The sequence below is a fragment of the Cetorhinus maximus genome, chromosome 15 (genome assembly GCF_964194155.1).
Source record: "Cetorhinus maximus chromosome 15, sCetMax3.hap1.1, whole genome shotgun sequence".
In the NCBI taxonomy this organism is placed as follows: Eukaryota; Metazoa; Chordata; class Chondrichthyes; order Lamniformes; family Cetorhinidae; genus Cetorhinus; species Cetorhinus maximus.
The window spans coordinates 76,486,621-76,510,247 of NC_135893.1; the positions used below are offsets into that span (position 1 = coordinate 76,486,621).

At 45.2% G+C, this 23,627-nt stretch overlaps 1 protein-coding gene across 1 annotated transcript in view; it reads right to left on the bottom strand.

Annotated features, from left to right (window-relative positions):
- The window catches only part of grifin (galectin-related inter-fiber protein), a 28,299-nt gene extending 16,548 nt beyond the window's left edge, over positions 1-11,751 (bottom strand). Inside the window, exons 1-2 of the mRNA XM_078558692.1 lie at positions 11,676-11,751; positions 3,959-4,038 (exon numbers count right to left, since the gene is read on the bottom strand). Coding sequence (XP_078414818.1) covers positions 3,959-4,038; positions 11,676-11,687 — 92 coding nt within the window. The 5' untranslated portion in view covers positions 11,688-11,751. The remainder of the gene's footprint in view (positions 1-3,958; positions 4,039-11,675) is intronic.
- Positions 11,752-23,627: the final 11,876 nt, after the last annotated feature.

Here is a 23,627-nt window from a genome sequence, read left to right on the forward strand (position 1 = left end):
GGTGCAGCTTGAAGGAGGCCACACCACCAACACAGGGCCTGGAAGCAGCAGATCAGCTTCCTTGACACGTTGGAATATTAGTGTCCCAGATGCCTCAGGTCAGACGCCACATGATAGCTAGATGTGTCTTTGAGCAAGCCATGAGCATGCTGAAAATATCTTCAGGTGCCTGGACAGATCTGGAGGTGTCCTTCAGTACACAACAGCCACTGTCTCCAGAATGGTTGAGGTTTGCTGTGCTCTGGAACGGGGTTTGAACCTGCAGGAGGAACAAGGCACAGAGACTCTTCAGACCATTCTGAGGAGGGGGAAATGGTGGAACATGATGCGGCCTAGGCACCAGCAGTGGGGAACATTCATGCCCGAGTTCTCTTCAATATTGTGAGGTTCACTTAGATTCCACCAGTCCACACATCTAACAACCATCAGCAAAAGCCACTATACTCCCCCCACCCTTTCCCCCAACACAAAGCTGCCCTGCAACAACCGAGCATCCCTTTCATAGTTCCCCTTTGCTCATTCATGCCTTACCCTTCATCACAAGTGAAAAGGCCACTTACCAGTCGGCAACCAAAAATGGGCAACAGATAATGTATGTGTGGCCGAACAGAAACTTAACAATCTAACATTGTGTAACACACCCCAAGTAGCACTACAAATCTTTACTCTTCTTCCTTATGCTTCGAAGTGTGCAACTCCTGTGGCTGCAGCAGATGCTCAGATCCCTGCTCTGACTCTTCAGATGATTTTCACTGACATCCTCTGGATTTTGGAACCCATGAGGGCCCAGCTGAAGGCTGCGCCCCCCTGCACCCTGTGTGAGGCAGATTCATCCATCAGAACATGAGGCAACAAGCCAGTTATTGACTGAGATGAAGGCCAGCGGGTGAGAAGGGGCAGTGCTTTGACTAAGTCCCCACTTCCAAGGCCCCTTTCACTATTATCCTGTGGCCCCACCACACTTCATTGCTGGCAATGAGCTGTAGATCAGTGAGACAATGAATGGCCAAGGCAGGGGTATCATTCACAGAATCTCAGTGCAGAAGAGGCCCTTCGGCCCATTGAGTCTGCACCGACACGTGAGAAACACCTGACCTACCTACCTAATCCCATTTACCAGCGCTTGGCCCATAACCTTGAATGTTAAGACGTGCCAAGTGCTCATCCAGGTACTTTTTAAAGGGTGTGAGGTAACCCGCCTCCACCACCCTCCGAGGCAGTGCATTCCAGACCATCATCACCCTCTGGGCAAAAATATTTTTCCTCATATCCGCCCTAAACCTCCTGCCCCCCCACCTCACCTTGAACTTGTATCTCCTCGTGACTGACCCTTCAACTAAGGGGAACAGCTGCTCCCTATCCACCCTGTCCATGTCCCTCATAATCTTGTATGCCTCGATCAGGTCGCCGCTCAGTCTTCTCTGCTCCAACGAAAACAACCCAAGTCTATCCAACCTTTTCATCACTTAAATATTTCATCCCAACATCCTGGTGAATCTCCTCTGCACCCCCCCCCCACAGTGCAATCACTTCCTTCCCATAATGTGGCGACCAGAACTGCACACACTACTCCAACTGTGGCCTCACCAAGGTTCTATACAACTCCAACATGACCTCCCTACTTTTGTAATCTATGCCTCGATTGATAAAGGCAAGTATCCCAAATGCCTTTTTCACCACCCCATTAACATGCCCCTCCGCTTTTAGAGATCTATGGACACACACGCCAAGGTCCCTTTGTTCCTCAGAACTTCCTAGTGTCATGCCATTCATTGGATACTTCCTTGTCAAATTACTCCTTCCAAAGTGTATCACCTCACACTTTTCAGGGTTAAATTCCATCTGACACTTATCTGCCCATTTGACCATCCCGTCTATATCTTCCTGTAGCCCAAGACACTCAACCTCACTGTTAACCACCCGGCCAATCTTTGTGTCATCCGCAAACTTACTAATCCTACCCCCCACATAGTCATCTATGTCGTTTATGTAAATGATGAATAATAGGGGACCCAGCACAGATCCCTGTGGTACGTCACTGGACACTGGCTTCCAGTCACTAAAGCATCCTCCTGTCATCACCCTCTGTCTCCTACAACTAAGCCAATTTTGAACCCACCTTATCAAATTACCCTGTAATTCTTCAAATTTAAGGTGGCAACCCTAAGGCTGAATCTTCCTGGAGGTAGATTTGAAGGTGGAACCGTTGGGTTGTTGGGCCGTAGCGTTCACTCCTCCGGGCAATCTTGGTAGAGTTGGATGAACATTGGCAGCAGCTATTTGGCCTGTAATGGCTATAGCCAATAATCATCAATTAGGATCCTATTGAGGAGGAGTGTGGAGAACTCCATTGGGAACTTCTGGCAGTGGAGCTGCCTCCTGCCTTCTATTGAGCACTGAGCCCAGCAGCGCTGTGGCAGCAGCCTCCTGGCAGCATGTCAGGAGGCCATTGGAGCCGGAGTCTCTGTGCCGCAGTGACAGGGCCACAGGTGGGAAAGGCTGCACCCACAGTCCAAATGACATCTACCAACCTCAGCCCTGCTCAGTTTGAAATTCTTGTCTGCTTCTTGCACTCTCCTGTCTGCCTGAGCAGTGTCCACCTCTCTGAGTGAGGTTGCTGGCCTTCCAAAGCTGCGGATCCTCTGATTGGGCTGGTAGTCTCATGAACCCGCCCATTCTCCTCGACTGGATGGTGGAGATGGCCACTTAAGAGGTCACCTTATTGAAGATTGCTCCAGAGTGCGCGCTGCAGACCCATAGCGGGGTTGGGTTGGGAATGGGTTCCACTGCTCAAAATAAACAATTACCAGAAGATTCCACCGACAGAGTGCAAGCCACTGGTGAGAGCTTTCCTGCACTCTTTAGATTGCTGTGTTTGATGCCCCCTGCAGCTGGCCACTCTTTCAATGGGTGAGTACAACATTGCAAAAACCACTTATGCTTGAGGTGGACTCCTCCAATCTATCCGCACAGTGCAGCTGGAACACCTGCCAATATATGGTGCGGCTCCAGAAGTATCCTGTCCATCAGTGCTCCCTGGCACACAGTGTCTGCGCCCACCTGAGCAGAGCTTCGACCATCAAGTGGCCTCTGACACAAACTCTCCACAGCTGTCCCTGTCTCCATGACCTGGTCTTGCTCACTTCCGGTGCGTGAGTCACCAGGTGAGGAAACCCAACTATCTGCCTTTTTGGTCCCACTCAAGGATGAGTATCGGAGTTAGTGTATGGTCTGAATGATGGTGCACCCTCAGAAGGACTCAGCTCCTCTAGGTCCTCATCCTAACTGCACCACCTCCTGCATCCCATTTGAATCCCCTGTGGGAGATTAAAGACATGAATTAGAATGGTCAAGGTAAGAACGTTTTAAGTGATGATTATGCACATGATCATATTAGACTCACTGCTGACATTGAGTCAACATGAGTGATTGTTGTACACCATGTGGCTGTGGGATATGTAACACTATCACTGGGTAGCTGGGCTACCCCCATTGCTCCATCTCCCAGGACTCCGGGGATGTCCAGTGCCTCTTGCTCTGTAGCTGTTGGTTACAAGACCACCATCGGTTCTCTGCTTCTCCCTTGTGTCAATGGGTAAAGAAGAGAATGAGAAACTATAGAGATGAAGAGACAGAAGGGAGATGAAGAGGTTAAAAAAGGACGTGTTCCTCAGTAGGTGTCAGCAAACAGTTTGATCTTGGAAGAGCAGAGTCTGGTCTACTTCTGCCCTCACACCATATCCACAAAAGCGCACTTCCAAAATCAGCTGCTGAATCGAGGTCATGAGTGGAACCCTAGCACATCTGCAGAAATATTTCTCATTTCTGCTGATGTGTGAACAGAAGGGATCTGCTCTGTAACATATGCATTGGCTTCACGTCACTTCATGGTAATGTGGGGCTAAGCCTGCTATGGAAATGTATAATGATTGTGGCAAACAGCACACTCGTCAATTACCTTTTGGCTTCTGAGGTTGGTTCACCCTTCAGGGTCACATTCCAACCAGGACACAGCCCCTCAGGACACAGAGCTTCAAACTGCCCACAAACAGAAAGGTTAATGGCATTTTATTAAAGCAATCCATTTCTCCTTAAATAAGCAACTATACACATTTGGTTTTCTCCATGGCTGATTCATTTTCCTCCAGTTGGAACGAGTAGTTGCGGTTGTAGACATCTCGGAGACTATTTAAAACAGGGCTCCAGAATTGGCTTGACCAAGATTAAATTTCAGGAACCAAGGCTGCTCCCTTACTCCTCTCCATCCCTCCATTCAAACTTTGCTTTCACATAGTCCTCTGCCTGGTTGAGACCAGGGAAGGGGCTGAGCTCATTGTCAAAGTTAATTGTTCAGTTGCATGAACTATGTGGCTGCTTTCATTTTCCCACTTGCAACATCTTTGTTTGAAACCCTTTGTAACTGATTACAGATTTGTTAAATAAGAAAATAAAACCTGTGTCAATATACAAAGCTCATGCTGGTCTGATTGTTATTTTTAAGGTAGGTTTACTCAGTCACAGTAGCAATATCCTTTCTACAATTATAAAAGTAAATTCTACAATTATTGCACAAAGCTTAAAACTAGAAGTATAAATCCAGCTTTCTGAGTAACAAGTTGGTAGAAAGGAAAATGAATATTCATCTTATCTCAGAAATTGTGGTGATCATTGAAGAGGAGGTATTAGTGTTTGTCAATTATGAAAAAAATTTGGATTTGATTAGTCACCTGGGGCTATTTTCAATGCCAAGTGGGTTTCCTTAAATGTTTAGTCGGCCTTTTACAAGCTCTCGCACCACAGTAGTGATTGGATGAAACAGTGAAGAAAAATAAACAAACAAACACAACAACAACTTGTATTTAAATTGCGCAGTGAAATGTTCCAAGCTGCTTCACAAGAGTGATAACAATCAGAGTTTGACACCGAGCCACAGGAGGAGATGAGGAGGACAGGCGACCAAAAGCTTAGTCGAACAGATAAGTTGTAAGGAGTGCTTTAAAGCAGATAAATAGAGAGAGTGAGGGTGTTAGGGAAGGAATTTCAGAGTTTAGGGCCCAGATATCTGAAGGCAGGGCTGCCAGCGGTGGAATGATTAAAACCAGGGATGTGTCATTCCAGCAGAATTGGAACAATGCACAGATTTCAAAGACGTGTAGGGTTGGAGGACATTACAGAGATAGGAGTGATTTGAAAAGAAGGGTGAGAATTTTAAAATCAAGGCGTTGTTGGGATGGGGACCAGTGTAGGGCAGTGCAGCGAGCACAGGGATGATGGGTGAATGAGACTTTGCAAGTTAAGATACAGGCAACAGAGTTGATGTAGGGTGGAAGATGGGAGACCAGCCTGGAGAGCATTGAAGAATCAAGTCTAGAGGACAAAGGCATCAAGTCTAGAGGGTAGGGTGGGGCAATGTTACAGAGGAGGGCGTAAGCACTCTTAATGATGGCGTGGAAATGTGTCCAGAAGCACATACCAGGATGAAATACATCAAGGTTGCACATGGTCTGGTTCAGTGTCAGACAGTCCCCAGGCTGTTAGTGGTGGGGCCAGAAATGGGTGGAATTTTCCGGTCTCACCAACGGCGGGCATTTTCACAGGCAGGATGGGAAAATTTAGAGATCGGCCCCATCCCGCCTGTGGCAATGCCCGCCCATCACTGGCGGGAGTGAAAAATTTTGGCCAATGTTATTTCTGGTATTTAATCGGGGGAAATTTCTGCTCATCCAAAGAGTGTGACAAATCTGAGACAGCAGAAAGGTCAGGAGAAGAAGTAATGAGATAGTGGAGTGTCATCAGTGTACAAAACCTGACTTGTTTTTGGAAAATTTCACCAAGGGGCAGCATGAAGATGAGAAATAGAAGGGCTTCAAGGATGGGTCTTTTGGAGGACTCCAGAGGTAACGGTGTGGGGGAGGAACGAAGGTCATTGTAGGTGATACTCTGGCTACAATTAGATAGATAATAAAGGAACCAGATGGAGGGCAGCCCCACTCAGCTGGAGAGGCATTGGAGGAGGATGGCGTGGTCAACTTTGTTAAAGGCTGAAAACAGGAACGAAGAGCCACAGCGACAGTCACATAGGGTATAATGTCTGACTTTGATAAGCACTGTGGCAACAGCAGAAACCTGATTGGAGGGAATCAATCACGGAATTGTGGGTAAGATGGATGTGGATTCAGAAGGCAACAACACATTCAAGAGCACAAAAGCAAAATACTGCGGATGGTGGAAATCTGAAATTAAAAGCGGAAAATACTGGAAATATTCAACAGGTTTTCACCCCTGCGGAGACAGAAACAGAGCTAATGAGTTCATGTTGATGAAAGGTCATCAAACTGAAACATCAACACAGATTCTCTCTCCACAGATGCTGCCAGAGCTGCTCCAGTATTTTCTGTAACACAGTGAAGGATTTTGGAGAGGATAGGGAGGTTGGAGATGGTGGAGTAGTTTAGAAGGATGGAGGAGTCTAGGGTGTTTATCCTTGATGGGACAGATGATAACAGCAGATTTGAAAGGGTGGGGGGCAGTACCTGAAGAGATAGAACAATTAACAATGTCAACTAACATAGGAACCAGGAGAGGAAGTCAGGTGGTTAGTAATTTGGAACGAATAGGGTCAAAGAAGCTGGAAGTGGTTCCCATGGACAAGATGAGCCTGGCATTGGGTGGGATGCATAAGACAAGATAGGAGAGAATCTTGAGAAGATTCAAGGTGCTAGCAAGATGGTGGGGCAAGGGGAAACCTTGGGGAGGTTTGACCTGATGAAGGGAAAGAATTGTTTGAGATGAAGGATGCACTGTCATGATTTTAAAGGGCAGAGGGTGGGTACGGTGTGTGAATGCTGGAGTGAGTGGTGAACCTGGGGAGTCTGGGGACATGGAGGCCCTGGCATCATTGCCCTAAGTTTTCTTGCTGACCCATGTAAATCCGGCCAGATGAATAACCTGTTCAACAGGCGGAAATTGGAATTCAGCAGTAGAGGCTATGGCCTGAGACCCAGGTAAGTGAAATGGGGAGGTTTCAGGAGTGTGGGAAAGCCTGGGACAAGAGAAGCCCAGGAGATCTCTTCCTGGCCCACAAGGAAACCTAAAATACAATTGAGAAACCTGCTTGCTTGGGCCTGTTCTGGCCAAAAGCTAGGATTTTACTGTTAGTGAACAGGTCCTGATATTGGATGGAAATGCGTGTTGCTGGCAAGCCAGTGGGATTCCCTCCTGGATTTTACAGGCCTCATCTGCTGGTCCAATTAGAGGAGTGGCGGTCACTGCTGAGGCAGGCTGGAGATCTGGGGCCTACATCAGGCCAGTGAAGGCAATATCATGAAAGGGCAGAGTGATGGAGGTGAAACCCCTCCAGGGTAACCATTGGGGCTGTGCTGCCTTCCATGCCCTCGGACCTCTGTCTTATATATCCTTACCTTCTGGGCTGCCACTGGGAGGTTGCCTCCATTTAGCTGGCGGCCTCTTCATGGTGGTGGGGGCAGGGGTGCCATTGGAAAAATTATGACAGCACCATTAAATTGACCTTAAATGGGCCTTTGAAGATGGAAATTGGCTGCCCACCTCCTTTCAGTGGGCAACATCTCCGCATCCAGTCCCACCGTCGGTAAAATGTCCTGAGGGCAGGATGCATTGGGGAGCTGATCCGACACGGCTCTCCATGATTTTGCCAGAATCCCCACCTTCCAGCACTCTTCCTGGTAACCAGGAGTAAAAGCAGCAAACATTGATTCAAGTGTTATGTGTGTTTGCATGCTAAAAGCATCGATAGTCTTTTCTATCCTAATTTTCAAATGTGTTCCTTTATTTAAAATCTGATTTTGCACTATTGTAATGTGAAAAAATTCAACCTGGGAGCTGGGAAAGCATCTAATATATTGAGGAGTGTGTAATAGTAATAGCAGATTGTGAATGAATAATTATATGATTGCTTTTCAGCAAATGTGAATAATAAAACACAATGAATTAAATTAACATTGAAGGGTCTCTAGTGCCTAGATAGTCCAACAGCTTCAAGATAGTTGTAGCATGTGCAGCCATTTGGCTTAGCTTTCTAAATTTGTGCACTAGTATAAGCAAAAATATATTTGATGGCAATGAGTACATTAAGTTCCAATTTTTCACAGGCTAAATATTTTGAAAGTTGTTGTGTGCAAGAAAATCTTGAAAAGCACTAATTTGTAATATAATTGGAAGTACTCAGATCAATGTCCGAGCTGATATTTGAATATATTTATATCCAGAGCAGGCTCCAGCTTCACTGATGTGAAACCACTGATGCTGGCTCTAACCTTATGTATAAGCCTAAGGGAAGCTTTGCTTTCATTCTCAGTCAAGCAGACAGGGATGTGGACTTCTGCACTGCTTATCCCATTCAGAGGAGGAAGCCAGATTTAGCTTCTGCCTCACAGTAATAGGAGCTTGAATATCCAGTTATTTGTCATATCCCGGAAGCCAAATTAAATTGCCCAACAATGTGGCGTTTAAGCAGTCGTAAATCAGCATTGAAAGTTCAAACTCCATTAGGGGGTGAGAATTAAAAAAGAAACCCTCTTGGATCGTGGAGATTGCCTGGTGACATGAGTATTTTGTTAGTTGACTTGTCAGAAGAGAGTGTGTGTGTGTGTGCATTCATTGAACTTGGACAGCATTTGGCTTGGCTGTGATGTCCCTTTGATTGAATGGCCTATGAATACACATTGTAAATGCTCACACATGAAGATTAGTGACTTAGAAAGGTATTCAAGTCTGCCTCATGTGGAACCATACCCCAGCATGGAGTCAGGGTCACTACAGGAGAGCAGAGATAATGGAAAAGATTGATATAAATAAACATGCATTTGCAATGCTGTCACTGATTTTAGCAAATTAAAAACAGCAAAGACATCAAAGATTTAAATTGAAGAAAATAGTTTAAATTAAACAGCCCCAGAGAGATTAAAAGTGGATTTGACAGCTACCAATCAAGTGAAATCAAACTCCTTGTTAAACAGAATGGGCTGCACCTCATCAAAAATGGTTTATTTGTGACAATAAATGGTCCATATTGTTTTACCCAAACAAGAATCACGTAGAATGCAAACATGCCTGCCAAAACTTCAAGATGATTAAGGATGCCCTTATATAATAAAGATAAATACACCCGCACACGCAGTCTCCCACATCCACGCTCCTTTTCCACTCTGCAAAGTTCTATGCATTACGATGATAGTATTCTCTCTGAGAAATCCCAACCTGGAATTCGCCAAACTGCTATTCAACTTCAAACTGCAACGAGGTCTCTAATGGACACTCACAGCCTTATAACTAGCCTCTAATTTAGGCATAATCTTAAATTATAAACCTCAGGTATAGGTGAGGTGAGCTAAAAAAAATCAGCCACGATCAGTGTTCTTCACTGTGCAGCAAGGTCTCCAGATTTTTACCAAATCAGATGGGGATCAAGGTCAGTGTTTTTTTTAATTCATTCATGGGATGTGGGCATCACTGCCTAGGCCAACATTTATTGCCCATCCCTAATTTCCCTTGTTCAGGGGCATTTAAGAGTTAACCACATTGCTGTGGGTCTGGAGTCAGATGTTGACCAGATCAGATACAGGCAGCAGATTTCTTTCCCTAAAGGGTATTAGTGAAGCAGCTGGGCTTTTATGACAATTGGCAATGGCCATCATCAGACTTTTAATTCAGCTGTGGTAGGATTTGAACCCAGGTCCTTAGAGATTTAACCCGAGTCTCTGGGACATTAGTCCAATGACAATGCCGCTATGCCACCACCTCCCTGTAATGCATGTTCGTGATAAAAGAGATTATAGAATTGTTATAAATAATTGTCAGCCGTGGCTCAGTGGCAGCACCCTCACTTCTGAGTTAGACCCACTCCACAGGCTTGAGCACGAATAGGCTGACCCTCCCAGTGCAGTAGTGAGGGAGCCCTACACTGTTGGGTGTGCTGTCTTTTGGATGACATTAAACTGTGGCCCTGCCTTCCCTCCCTGGTGGACGTGAAGGATTCCATGAAGAAGAGCAGGGGAGATCTCCCTGGTGTCCTGGCCAACATTTACCTCTCAATCAATGTCATTAAAATCATGTTACCTAGTCATTACCAAATAAATATTTGTGAGAGTTTGCTGTGCACAAATTGGCTACCATGCCTCCTGCATGACAACGTGACTACATTTCAAATAAAGTACTTCATTGGCTGCAAAGCATTTTGGTCCTGAGGTCAGCAAAGGTGCAATATAAATACAAGTTTTTTTCTTTCTACTGAAGACTCAAATCTCTGTTTTAAAAATCACACCCATACACATTTTGGAAATTTCCAGGCATCATCGCTCAGGATCATAGTATCATAGAATGGCCACTGCACAGAAGGAGGCTATTCAACTCACCATGTCCTTGCAAGTCCATGCTCTTTGCAATTGCAACTCAGCTAGTCTCACTTGCCCACCTTTGCCCTGCTAATCTGTCTAGATCCCTCATGATTTTGACCACCTCTATCGACTCTCTTCTCAACCTTCTCTTCGCTAAGGAGAATGGTCTCAGCTTCACCAATCTATCTACATGTCTGAAGCCTCTCATCCCCAGAAGCTTTCCTGTAAATCTTTTCTGCACCCTCTTCAACATCACATCTTTCCTAAAGTGTGTTGCCCAGAATTGGACACAATACTCCAGTTCAGGCCAAACCAGTGCTTTATAACGGTTCACCATAACCTCCTTGTTTTCACACTCTATGCCTATTATAAAAGATCTCATATGTCTTACTTACTGTTGTCTCAATCTGTCCTGCCAACGAATGGTATACATATATACCCCAAATCCCTCTACTCCTGAACCCCATTTAGAACTGTTCTTCCTACCAAATGTACCATTTCCCACATCTCTGCATTGCATGTCATCTGCCACGTGTCCGTCCATTCCGCCAGCCTGTCCCTGACCTCTTGGAAGTCCAACGTTACCCCCCCTCACAATTTACAATACTTCCAAGTTTTGTGTCACCTTTTTGGAGTCAGACCTAGCTATCATATTCATGAGCCACCTGATTTCAGAAGAAACTTTCCTCCAATAGGTGGGAACAGCGAAATACCCCCAAAAATGTATGGTGTCATAGCAACAGTATATAGCATACCAGGGAGTTCAGGATAGGCCTCTGGATGGAAAAGATTGACCTGTGGTGTCATCCTTAAATCCAGTAAAATTCTCCTTAATACATTGGGGCTGCACACATGCATGGACCTAAATCTGTCTTTTACATGTTAATATTACATACAACTGCAACCTGAGCATTATTAGTCAACTGTAATTTCTGTTGCATTTTAAAGTTGAAAACTGTTGCAAAAAAAGCTAATAATTAAACTATTTAGGTTCCTGTTCAACTCTGAGAAACATTCCTATTTTAGACCCTTATCATCTGTTGTTTTGGTTTATTTTTCTTGCATTTATTCTCAGATGTTTCTGAGATTGAAGCAATAACTTCTACTCTCTGATTTTTTTGGCTATAATGCATTTTGACTTAGCCAGAGCACAACGTGAGGGATGCGTTTTTCTGTGGAATACATCTCACATTACTCATTTAACAATGCACGAACAAACAAAATGCTGAGAGACAAGGTGCGCTTTTAAATCAATACGTAGTTCAATTGTGGAGCTGGGGATGTTAGAAACTTCATACTCACCCTTAAAGCCATCGTGTCTGCTATGATCCAGCTGTGCACTGAGGACCCTGGGCTCACATCAGTTTCAGCTGAGAAGCAGATATAAAGAAGGATTGGGACCACGTGGGACTGGATTACTGACCGAGACAAAGCAGAAGGGGGTGGTAGTGCGGGGATATGTGCCAAACACAGGAAAGCTCTGTTTAGCCTGTGGCTGAGTCAGACATAACAACCTTCTCATGAAAGGAGAAGAGATAGGAATGACTGCACTGAAGGCCAAAGCTTCAACTCCTCTCCTTGGCCTCATATTCCCCTTGAGTGCCCCGTGGGTGGTCCATGGGTCTTCTAAAGATGTTTAAAAAGTAAAATTAAATGCATGAGCTCCCTGCTGCCTGGTAGGTGTCTCAGCACAAAGTCTACTAACTCAAAACATGAATTTAATAACTCCGTTCAAAACTGGCTTTGCAGCTCACATGGCAGAACAGTTGCCTTGGGAACGTGAGTTTAACTGGCAAACTTGTCTTTGACATTCTTGATCGCACTCTGTATTTCTCAATGCTCCAACTCAATCAGTTGGTGCATGATATACATCTTGCCTTGTAAAATTATGCAAAGCCACCTGTGTAATTTAGCAACAGCAGAATGTCAAGCAATCTGCATCTTACAGGTTTCAGTGTTGAGAGAACTATATGCACAGAGTTAGGCAGAAAATGCTCATTTGCAGAATGCATGCAATGGGCACATTACAATGGGCAAATTGTTATAATTTGACTACATGACTCAAACTTTGCTCGCCTGCCATGTCTCTATCTCCTAGTTCTAGTTCTGTAACTTATATGTGCGATATTTAGACTTTTGCTTCCGTTGTTACTTTTACAATAACATTTTCAGGAGTGTGGAGGAGGTAGTTTCACTGTTATAGCATAACAATTGATCATTTGTGATGGTAATAAAGCTATTAAGTTCAGTGAAACCTGCCAGCACCTTGACTTCATACCAAACCAGGCGGGGTGTGTATGCAAAATGTTCCATATGTAGTTGAAGTCAGCCAGACAATTTCAGGAGGTATTAGGGACTGGGGCTTGTTATCAGACATCTTTGGCATTCCGCCAGATTCAAATATCTTTAGGACCACCATGCTGTCATTTCATACAATTATCCAGACCTATCAGAGCTGTTATACTTGGTAAAGACAGTATTGTCATTTTGAGACTTGCAATAATTAAAAAGGTATCTTTTCCTACATTCTTCCTCCAATTACCACAATATTGCAGGCACTACCTTGTACTGGTTTATGGTTCAACCAATATCAGCTGCTTATCTAAATGATTGAAGTTGATGCCTGTCTGGGCAATGACCCATGGCTCAGTTGGTTACATTACCTATCAATCAGAAACAAAAACAGAAAATGCTGGAAAAACTCTGAAGAAGAGTCATACAGACTCGAAACGTTAACTCTGTTTTTTAATCTCTCCACAGATGCTGTTAGACCTGTTGAGTTTTTCCAGCATTTTCCGTTTTTGTTTCAGATTTCCAGAATCCGCAGCATTTTGCTTTTATCTCAATCAGAAAGTTGTGGATTCATATCCTACTCCAGCGGCTTGATCACAAAGGCCTAGACTGACACTCCAGTGGAGCACTGAAGGAGAGCTGCACAATTGGGGGGTGCCATCTTCTAACCAACTTCTCTCATCTGCCCTTGTAGGTGGACAAGAAAGATTCCAGGGAATTATTTGAAAGAAGAGCAGGGGAGTTAGCCCTGGTGCCCTGGCCAACCAAAATCATAAAAAAACACATTGGATGGAATTTCATGACCTCCCCCATGGCGAGTTTGGTGGCGGAGGGGCATTTAATTGGATGGGAGGGTGATGGGTGGGGAGCTCACCTCCTTCCCACCTCTACCCTGATTAAGCCTATTGGGGGAAGGCTTATGGTGGCCTTCCTGCCCCACTGCCAATTGAGGCAATTAAGGGCCTCAACCACGGCAGCTGGCATTTACCCTGCAGCAGGAAAAGCAAAACCTGGTTTGGGTTCCGGAGGGGGAGGGAGATGCTGAGAGCCATGCCCTGCCCCTGTTGCCAAACATTTTCCCCCTGGACCCACCCCCTCTCCCGTGAACCCCCTCCCGTCAGCATTCACCTATGGCCTGGGCTCCTCAGTGTTCCTGGGTTCCTGGGCCTCAGATGGGTGCATTACCAGGTGTCAGCCACCCCCTCCCCTGTGGCGCTGTCAAGTATTAAAGAGCTGTAAGCCTCTAATTAACCAGGAGCTCTTGGAAGGTGGGACTTCCATCTACGAGGTTCTTGATCCTGGGGATGGCCCTCTGCTGACCAGTTTGTGCCTGATGGCACTTAATGTAGCCGGCTTTCCCAAAAGGAGGCTACCAGGGGCTCTCGTCGACTCTCCAGTTGGCGGGTGAGAGCCTCGTCACCTACAGTAAATTCCATTATCCGTTCACTGTCACATTGTGGTTTCTGGGAGCTTGCTGTGTGCAAATTGGCTGTCGCATTTCCTACAGTAGAACAGTGAATACACTTCCCAAGTACTTCATTGGCTGTAAAAAGTGCTTTGAGACGTTCTGAGGTCATGAAAGGTGCTAGATAAATGCAAGTTTTTCTTTCCGTTCTCCAACAAATGATGATCATTGAGATTGTCAAGCTTGATACCTTCCTGACCTGCATCTACACATGGACACGTATTTACAGCATTCACTAGAATAGTGATCAGGGGCGCTAGCCTGGAGCCACAGAGGTCAACCTTGAAACCTACCACTGCCAACCCCATTGAAAACAGTTAACTCAGCATGGACAAAGGAATTAAACCTGAGGCCTCTGCAGTTTGCACAGCTCAATTTGGCATTGGATAGTACATCACCAGTTGAACCATGAAAGAAGCTTGTCATCTTTTTAAACTAATGTCTTCCTGTATGCATTAACCAGATTGATTGTTCTGTGATGCTTTGCTTAGAGCACAGTATAGGTGTGTGTCCTATAATAACAATATGCCTGAATTTAATCAAAGCTACAATCATGCTATGTGAGCTTTTTTTGCCTGACACACTGTTGCTGAATTCGTCCCTCAGAGATATTTTATTGTCCTAATGTCTGTTCACATTTTCCACTCTGTAGATTTGGCTTTGCTGAACACTACACACGAGTGGGTCACTACAATGCCATTGCTCAAATGTCAAATCCTTATTGAAGCTAAAATTTTTTAACAGTTGACAATTGCAAATTCCTCGGCTCAACAGTATTTTCTGCTGATTGTTTTCATTCTTACAAAATATGTTGCCAAAATAATGCAGCGTCAAAGTGTGCTGATACCCTCGATAGTCTGTTTATACAAGCACCAGTCTAGCACAGTCAAATTTAATCAGTGTTAACATCTGTTCATCTACAAGATGCACTGCAGAAACTCACCAAGGCTCCTTAGGCAGCGCCTTCCAAACCCATGAAGGACAAGGGCAGCAGGCACATGGGAACACCACTACCTGGAAATTCCCCTCCAAGTCACTCGCCATCCTGACTTGGAAATATATCGCCGTGCCTTCACTGTCGCTGGGTCAAAATCCTGGAAATCCCTTCCTAACAGCACTGTGGGTGTACCTACACCACATGGACTGCAGCGGTTCAAAAAGGCAGCTCACCACCACCTTCTCAAGGGCAATTAGGGATGGGCAATAAATGCTGGCCTAGCCAGCGACGCCCACACCCGGTAAATGAATAACAAAAAAAGGATGCTCTGTGAAATTCTACACTGCTACAATAGTCGCTGGGCTAGGGCATTTAAGTTGTGCAGTTGAAATTGTTGTTGGGGTAATATGAAAGATGAAAGCTCCATGTTGTATCTGCATCTGACCTTGTCATACTGAGAATCGTAGAATCTTACAGCACAGAGGGGGGGTCATTCAGCCCATTGTACCTGTGCTGCCTCATTGAAAGGGTGATCCAACTAGCCCCACTCCCCTTTTTTTCCTATAGCTGCCCCACACCCAGAGTGTAGTGTTCAGACTCCCCTTGGGATTGGATCTGCCATGCCCCTTGCCAGGATTAGGGAACAGAATACCTGGTCCTGCGACCTCCTCCAGATTGCTCTTCACTCCACTGGAAGCCAAACCTGTCAGCAGACTGATATCCAGGTGGGAGACCAGTCAATGATAGAGGGGCATCATTTGGAGACAGCATGTGGTGACACCCAGATGTCCAGGTTTCCCATGTGCTACAGGACCCCTAGAACGCCCACACCCGCCCCACCTCCCATGTCCCCACCTGCGTCCAGCTCCTAGCGCACCAAGGTATTAAAATTCCCCACTGGGTTCATTTAAATGCTTTTGAAATTAAGAAAAATCTGTATCACATGAGTGCGTTATTCCTATGCTTCATTTGCTTTTAAATTTCTAAATGGCAATTTTTAGCAGCCGAGTTTCTGTTAGGAAACACGACATGGATCTCTCAGGGGCAGGGGTTTGCATGCAGGGTGGGACTGTTTTCTACTCCCATTTTCTCTTTCTGACCTTCCCAAGGTAGAATGTTTTGCTGCAATGCAGTGCTTCATCTGTCACCTCAGCTGGGACCAAGCCAATATTTCCATTGAAAATGAACAAGGCTGAATGACAATTAAAGCTGAAGTTTGAATTCATGACCTTTTTGCTGACAGTGTCGATGAACATAACAACTCCTAACTTTACTGCATTTTTAGGCGTTTTTTTAAGAATAAATGACAACAAATTTCCCTTCCGACCAACAGCTTAACCTTAAAGTAACTTTACTAGAAGATGACAGTACTTCAATAGTTTTAATATGTTTAATTTGAGCCAGTGAATAGAAAATCTGCCTCTCAAAGTACTACATTGCGTACGTAAAACCTGAACAAAGGCAGAGTTTTGTGCTGGCATGGATTGCTGCCACGGAATCCACCCCTGGGAGAAGTGTTTTTGTAGTAAAAGTGTAAAATTCCACTGAGAATGTCTGAAAAGCTGTAGATTAAATGATGTGTAAACTGTGTTTGCGCTGAGGTTTTGGTGGCACAGGAGAGGTCCCTTAGAAATTTACACCACCTAAAAGCGTTATAACTTTTTGGAGCGTGAATTCATAAGGCTAGATTGCTTAAAGAATGCATCGTGGAAAAAGAAAATGGTTGAGATATTCTGTAATTCCGGCGACTTTTTTTTGTTATTCATTTACAGGATGTGGATGTCGCTGGCTAGGTCAGCATTTATTGTCCATCCCTAGTTGCCCTTGAGAAGGTGGTGGTGAACTGCCTTCTTGAACCGCTGCAGTAAGTGTGGTGTAGGTACAGCTGTTAGGGAGGGAGTTCCAGGATTTTGACTAATTCAGGTGGGAAGCTTCTTACTTCGTGGAAATGATGCAAAAAGCAACACTGACACCAAAGAATGGCGAGGGACATCAGAACCAATTTAAGCTCTTCTGCTAATTGCTGGAACTTTGCCTTTAAAAGTTTAGTGCAGATTTCTACCCAAAATCGATTTCCTCCTTATAAAGTGTAATCAAGTCACGGTGGATTTTTCCCCATCTTATGGGGAGAATTTTCTCCCTGTCGGGACGGGAGCGGGTGCTGGCGCAGGCAGGCGTGTAGCCGATCGCCACCCGCGATTGGCTGCACGCCGCCATTTTGCAAGGTCGGGCCAGTTAAGGCCTGCCCAGCATGACGCGCACCCGGAGTGCTGAGCCCGTGTGCGTGAAAGAGCACAGAAATCTCTCTGAGGCACAGAGCTGCCTCAGAGAGATTAGTTTGATTTTGGAAAATTTTAATAAAGAAAAAAAAGTTTTAAGACATGTCCCCTCATGTGACAGTGTCACATTAGCTGGGACATGTCAATGAGTTTTATTTAAAATTTTTATTAAACTTTTAAATGGTCTTAATAGGCCTTTGACATTCGACGGGCGCGCAGCCGACCCGCCGAACTGAAGATCTGAAAGACTCGCGGTGACGTCAGGATGCATGCTTGATGTCACTGTGCATCATTTTATGCTTCGGCGAGCGGAACCTGCCCTCACTCACCGAGCCAAAGATTCTGCCACATGTTATTATGTTAGCATTTTGTCGAGTGTTTTGTATTATTAGCTTGCAGAATATTTTATGCTCTTAATTGTAAATAACTATATTAGTGATTACAGTCTCTTAATTTATTTTAAAAATTGCGATTCAAAAGTGAGTGTCATAAAGTCGCATAAGACTACATTGAATATTATTGGCTATCCCTCACTAGCGAGAGTGATTGTCTTCCATGATTCTGAAGATAGCTGATGAGGCCGATTTGAGATTTGCAGAATTTATGGCACACAGGGCATTTGTTGCCATGTGGGATGTCTGGTTGTACATTACTAATTCAGATCATGCTGTGTTCTTTTCTCTGCTTTTGCTTTTCCTCTTCATTTTGTCGTTGCTGTGTCTCAATATCCTGGGACCCTTCCCACAGACTCAGCTGCCACTTGGTTTGGTCCAAGGTGATGGTCTCCCAGGTGTTGATGTCAATGTTGCATTTCTTCATGTTGGCCTTTAGCACATTGTTGAAGCATTTCTTCTGTCCTCCTCTGGTGCATCTGCCCCTGACTGAGCTGGGAGAAAAAGGCCTGCTTTGTGTAAGAAATGAGAGCCTTTAATAAACTTAGCTAACACTGCATTGATTCCCTCTCTCCAGAATGGAAATTTCTAAACAGGCAGCAATTCGAAACAGTCCCTGGAAATGTCAGGGCCACTTGGTTAAGGCTTCCATGCTGACATTTCTAAGTTTGTAGGATGGTGTCCTGTGTACCCCCTTAAGTGTTTAGTTAAGGACCAGGGAATTTAACTTCAGCATGATGTAAACTAAGAATTTGACCTTGAGCAAGATGACAGATAGAGGGGGAGGTGACCGCCCTGACATTTTGGCCACGTGCGCTGTACTCATTGGTCAGAAGGGTTTGAGTAAGTGATTGACACTGGGTAAGCCACCAAAAAAAGAGCATATTAGCAAGTGCTCGGGGACAGGGGTCAGTCCCAGTGAGATGGCAATGCTCATCAAGCAGCTACCTTTTTCAGATGGAAGATGGACCAGAAGAAGAGGAGGAAGACCGGGGAGAAAAGTTCCCTAGTACTTAGACTAAAGAGCAGAAGTCATTATCACAAATTACCGAGATCAACACACTCTGTGCCAACTGTCTGTTCATCGTCTAGGATTGGTAAACCCCTCTCAGCTATCACAGGTCATCTACTTTTTCTGTCTTATTAATTAATGCATCGTATCTAAAATGTTGCTTCTTAATAACTATCTTAGAGTTAATTCTGAATAGTCGACTGCCTATCTTAAGTACCTGTGGCCCTGGAATCCAAAATCACTCAAACTCACATTTGGGAGCCTGGTTTCTGACATCTGAACTATGACCAGGATTTTGCCCTTGTCGGGTGGGTTTGGCGGGCGCAGGCGCGGGTGGGAGCGGTTGGGAAGCCGACCGCTGCCTGCGATCGGGGTCCGACCATGATTTCACACTGGCAGGCCAATTAAGGCCTGCCCAGCATGAAACATACACTGCAGCGCTCAGCGCTGCCTGTGTGGCGGGGGAGGAGGGCGAGAGTGCAAATTCGCACATGTGCACGGGTATGCACAGGAAAAGCTCCCGGAGGCACAGAGTTGCCTCAGGGAGATGAAGATTTTCAAAAATAAAAAAGAAAGAATTTAAAAATGTTAAAAACGTGTCCCCTCTGTCACATGAGCAGGGACGTATTAGAAATTAGTTTGAAAATGTTTTACTTTTTTAATGACGGATCGAAACCTCATCCCACCCGTGGATGAGGTTTCGCAAAGAATCCAAAGGCCTTTTTGCCTAGCAATAAATTAATTCAATTGGATTTTTAATGGACTTAATAGGCCTGTTAATAGTCGGCAGGCGTACTGCCGACTCCCGTGCGCGCCCACCGACTGAAATATTGCGCGAGTGCGCAATGGCGTCAGGATGCTCGCCCGACATCATCGTGCGTCATTTTACGCTTGCTCGGTTCGGGCGCCTGCCCGCCCGACGAGCAGAAAATCCTGCCCCATGTGACTAACCCTGTGATGGTGGATGGTCATAGCTTCAACGATTGTGGTGCCTATTGTAAAGCAAGCTGTTGCTAGTGTGTCTATCCTCCCACTTAATACAAAAAACAAGTACAGCAATAAGGGTAATTATTAACCTTTGGGTCAGGCTATGCCATATAGGCAGATGGCCTGAAAAGTACAGATTCCGAATTTATAACATTGAAGATCCAGGTACAAAAACTATTGTGGAACCATTGACAAAGAAAACAGTTCTTTAAGAACCTGAGAATATATTAATCTCTGTATCCTCACTTATTTAACACAAACTGCCTATAGTACATTTATTGATGGATAGTTCATGACGAGGAAGAACTATTGTCTGCATTTTTCCTTAATACAGCTGGATATTTACTGAGCCATATTTTAGTTTGTAGACACATGCTTCTTATTCATCTTAGTGAAGGGCCTGCAAGAGAAACAGATCTGTCTTTTCACATTATCTTCTGTGTTACATCGTTTAATTCATTATCTGGGCCAAAGTTGGCAAAGTGAGACTAGTTTCTAGTCATTACTATCTGGAAGGAATATATTCTGCCTTTGTGTATTTTTGTGTGTGTGTGTGTGTATTGAGTGAACGCACACAATTCTGCCTAGAGTCGAGATACGTTAGCATCAAAGGGGAGACTATTTAGATTAATTACTGGCAGACAGACAAAAAATGGCTTCATTAACTTCTCAGAAATGCACTTGATGTTTGAGGCTGTGAGTATAGATAGAACTATAATCTGAAGTTGTTCTGCTATCAACAGTATGCGGCTGGAACTGTATCACATTTTTCACCTATGATATGAAGTCCTTCTTTTGGCCTCAAGGCATCCTTAGAAAATCTTCTCCCAAGAGTATTCAGTGGGTAACATGTATTAATTCTGACATAACCCAATGATAAAGGACAAAATGTTAGCCTTAAAGATGCTACATACAATTCACTACATGCACACGGTTAAGTTTCAGTCCATAGGAGGTGAAGGCTTGTTTATGGAAGCTGCCTCTTGTAGTGAATGCAAGTAAAGAGTATTAAAGATGTAACTCAAACCTTTCTTTGTTTCTGGATATTGCACTGGCCTTGCTAGACCAGGATACATTTACACATCTGAAGACACGATTATTTTCTTTAGGAAGCTCAGGAGGCCAGATGGAAATAGTGGTTATCCTGAACATCTCAGAGCCTGCAGGTTTGCTTACTCTGATAAGGAGAAAGAGTGAAACTCCTTTTTGTAATGTTAATGTCGCTATCATTTTAACCTATGCAACATAAGAAATATAAGAAATGTCAAGAATATGAAAAGGCTGACTGACTCATCAAACACCCTCACTCCAGTTCCTGAACTGATGCATTATTTAGTATTGAGCTGCATCACTGGAAATGGGCATCACTGGCCAGGCCATCCCTAGTTGAGAGGGCATTTAAGAGTCAACCACATTGCTATGGGTCTGGAGTCACATGTAGGCCAGACCAGGACTTTAAAGGACATCAGTGAACCAGATGGATTTTTACAAAAACAAAATAGCAGGAAAAACCCAGCAGGTCTGACAGCATCTGCGGAGAGTAATACAGTTAACGTTTCGAGTCTGTATGATTCATCAGAACTAAGAGAATATAGAAATGAGGTGAAATATAAGCTGGTTGAGGGGGGTGGAACAGGTAGAGCTGGATAGAGGGCCAGAGATAGGTGGAGACAAAGAAGAGATTGCCAAAGATGTCATAAACAAAAAAACAAAGAGGTGTTGACGGTGGTGATATTAGCTAAGGAATGTGCTAATGGAGACATTAAGGGTAGAAAGCAGGATGAGCAAGGGACAGATAGCCCTAGTGGGGGTGGGGTGGCGGGGGGGGGAGGGATCGAAAAAGGCTAAAAGGTGGAGATGAAACAATGGATGGAAATAAATTTTAAAATAATGGAAATAGGTGGGAAAAGAAAAATATATTTAAAAAATGGGTTTTTACAACAATGGTTTCATGGTCATCATTGGACTTTTAATTCCAGATTCTTCTTGAATTCAAATCCCACCACCTGCCATGGCAGGATTCAAACCCAGGTCCCCAGAGCATTACCCAGGGTCTCTGGATTAATAGTTCAGCAACAATACCACTACACCATCGCCTCCTCCATGGTAATGGTAATGGTAATGTCCCAGAGGCCGTAAAGCCACTGCTCTTCCAGTGCACCACTGCTGTAACTCCAGCACAAATCTGTTTGCAGAGCGGAAAAGTAGGCTGGGAACTGCATAGACTGAATCCTGACCTTCCTTAGCATTTTCCAGTATATTTTGCTCAGGACATCGCAGACAAAGACACTGGCTATGGCTGGGGAAAGGACTGGCAGAGGAGCATCAATGGGCTGGCATACTGGGTGAGAGCAGGTATCCTGATGGATGTGAGGCCCACCTTGGGATTCAAGCTTCGATTGAGGCCCAAATATCAAATGTGTTTTGTAAATGATGCATCAACTCCCTTTTGAAAGGTGGCAGGTTTTTAAAAAATCTTTTAGAGGGAGGACTGGCACAGTCCCTGTTCTCCAGGAGCTGGGGCCTTCCACTGCAGGCTTTTCAGGTATGTGTGTGCTCATCACCCCTAGCGGCACAGGTGCCAGATTACATTACTTTAACTAGGTGACCTCGCTGGACCCCAGGAGGAGTCAGCGCTGGTGTTCACTGGTGAGCGTATCTTGGCATTTTGGCCAGGATCAAGGGCCTTTGGATTTTTGCCCCCTGATTAATAAACAGGTCTTAAAAGAAGCGACTGCAGAGATGGTGGATGCATTGGTTGTAATCTTCCAGAATTCCCTACATCATTAAGGTCCCAGTGAATTGGAAAACTGCAAATGGAATGCCACGATTCAAGGAAGGAGGGATGCAGAAATCAGGGGCAGAAATTTCCTGTTGGCGTGTGTGGGCAGGACCCGCACACCGACGTGTAAAATGACGCGTGGTGACGTCGGGCGAGCGTCCCATCGTCACCGCGGGCCATTGCGATATTTCGTTGGGCGGGCGCACAATGATATCCGACGCGCGCCCTCCATTAATTAATGGGCCACTTAAGGCCCTTGAGGTGCCAATTGACCGCGATTTTTCGGTGCCCATGCGATCTTCAGGTCAGCGCATGGATGCAACAGGCAGGTGGGTAGGACACATTTGTATAAACCTCATCCACGGGCGGGATAAGAGGGCTCACTGGGGTCGCGAGTGTGCTCTCTCAAGCATTTATTTTGCAAAGTTACTGATACTTGCCTGTGTGAGCTGCAATACCTCAAAACGCATCCCAGCTGCTTTGTCTGGACTTACAACCTTCAGGTCAGCACTCTGCACTGAGGAATCTTTTTTGGGCCTGCAGGTTTCTGGAAGCCTTCCCTTAGCCTGGGAATGGGAGCTGAACTCTCCACTGGAGGCACCTCCTTTGAGGAGGAAGGGAGGGCTAGAAGGGGGAGGAGGCCAGGAGTGCACATTCAGCCTCCAGGGGAGCCACCTTTGGGAGGAGAGGCGCAGGCACAAAGGGTGCAGGGCCAAGAGGTTGTCCAAGGTGGAAGGGGCCGCAGAAGATGCCACTATCCTGCTGCCAGGGTATACAGGCGGAGAAGCAGCTACCTCAATATGCCTGAGGTGCAGTGCCGAAGGAGGCTCCGTCTCTCAAGGGAGACAGTCAACTATATCTGTCAGATGATTGGGCCTGAGATCTCCGCTAACTGTGTGGGTGGACACCCCATGCCAGCAGCTCTGAAGGTCACAGCTGCCCTCAACTCCTATGCCTCTGGCTCCTTCCAGGGCTTGTGGGTGATCTTTGTGGTGTCTCCCAATCAACTGTCCACACTTGTGTCAAGCAGGTTACAGATGCTCTGTTCAGACGAGCATTGACCTTCATCCACTTACGTTGGGACGAGGCCAGTCAGACACAGCGAGCC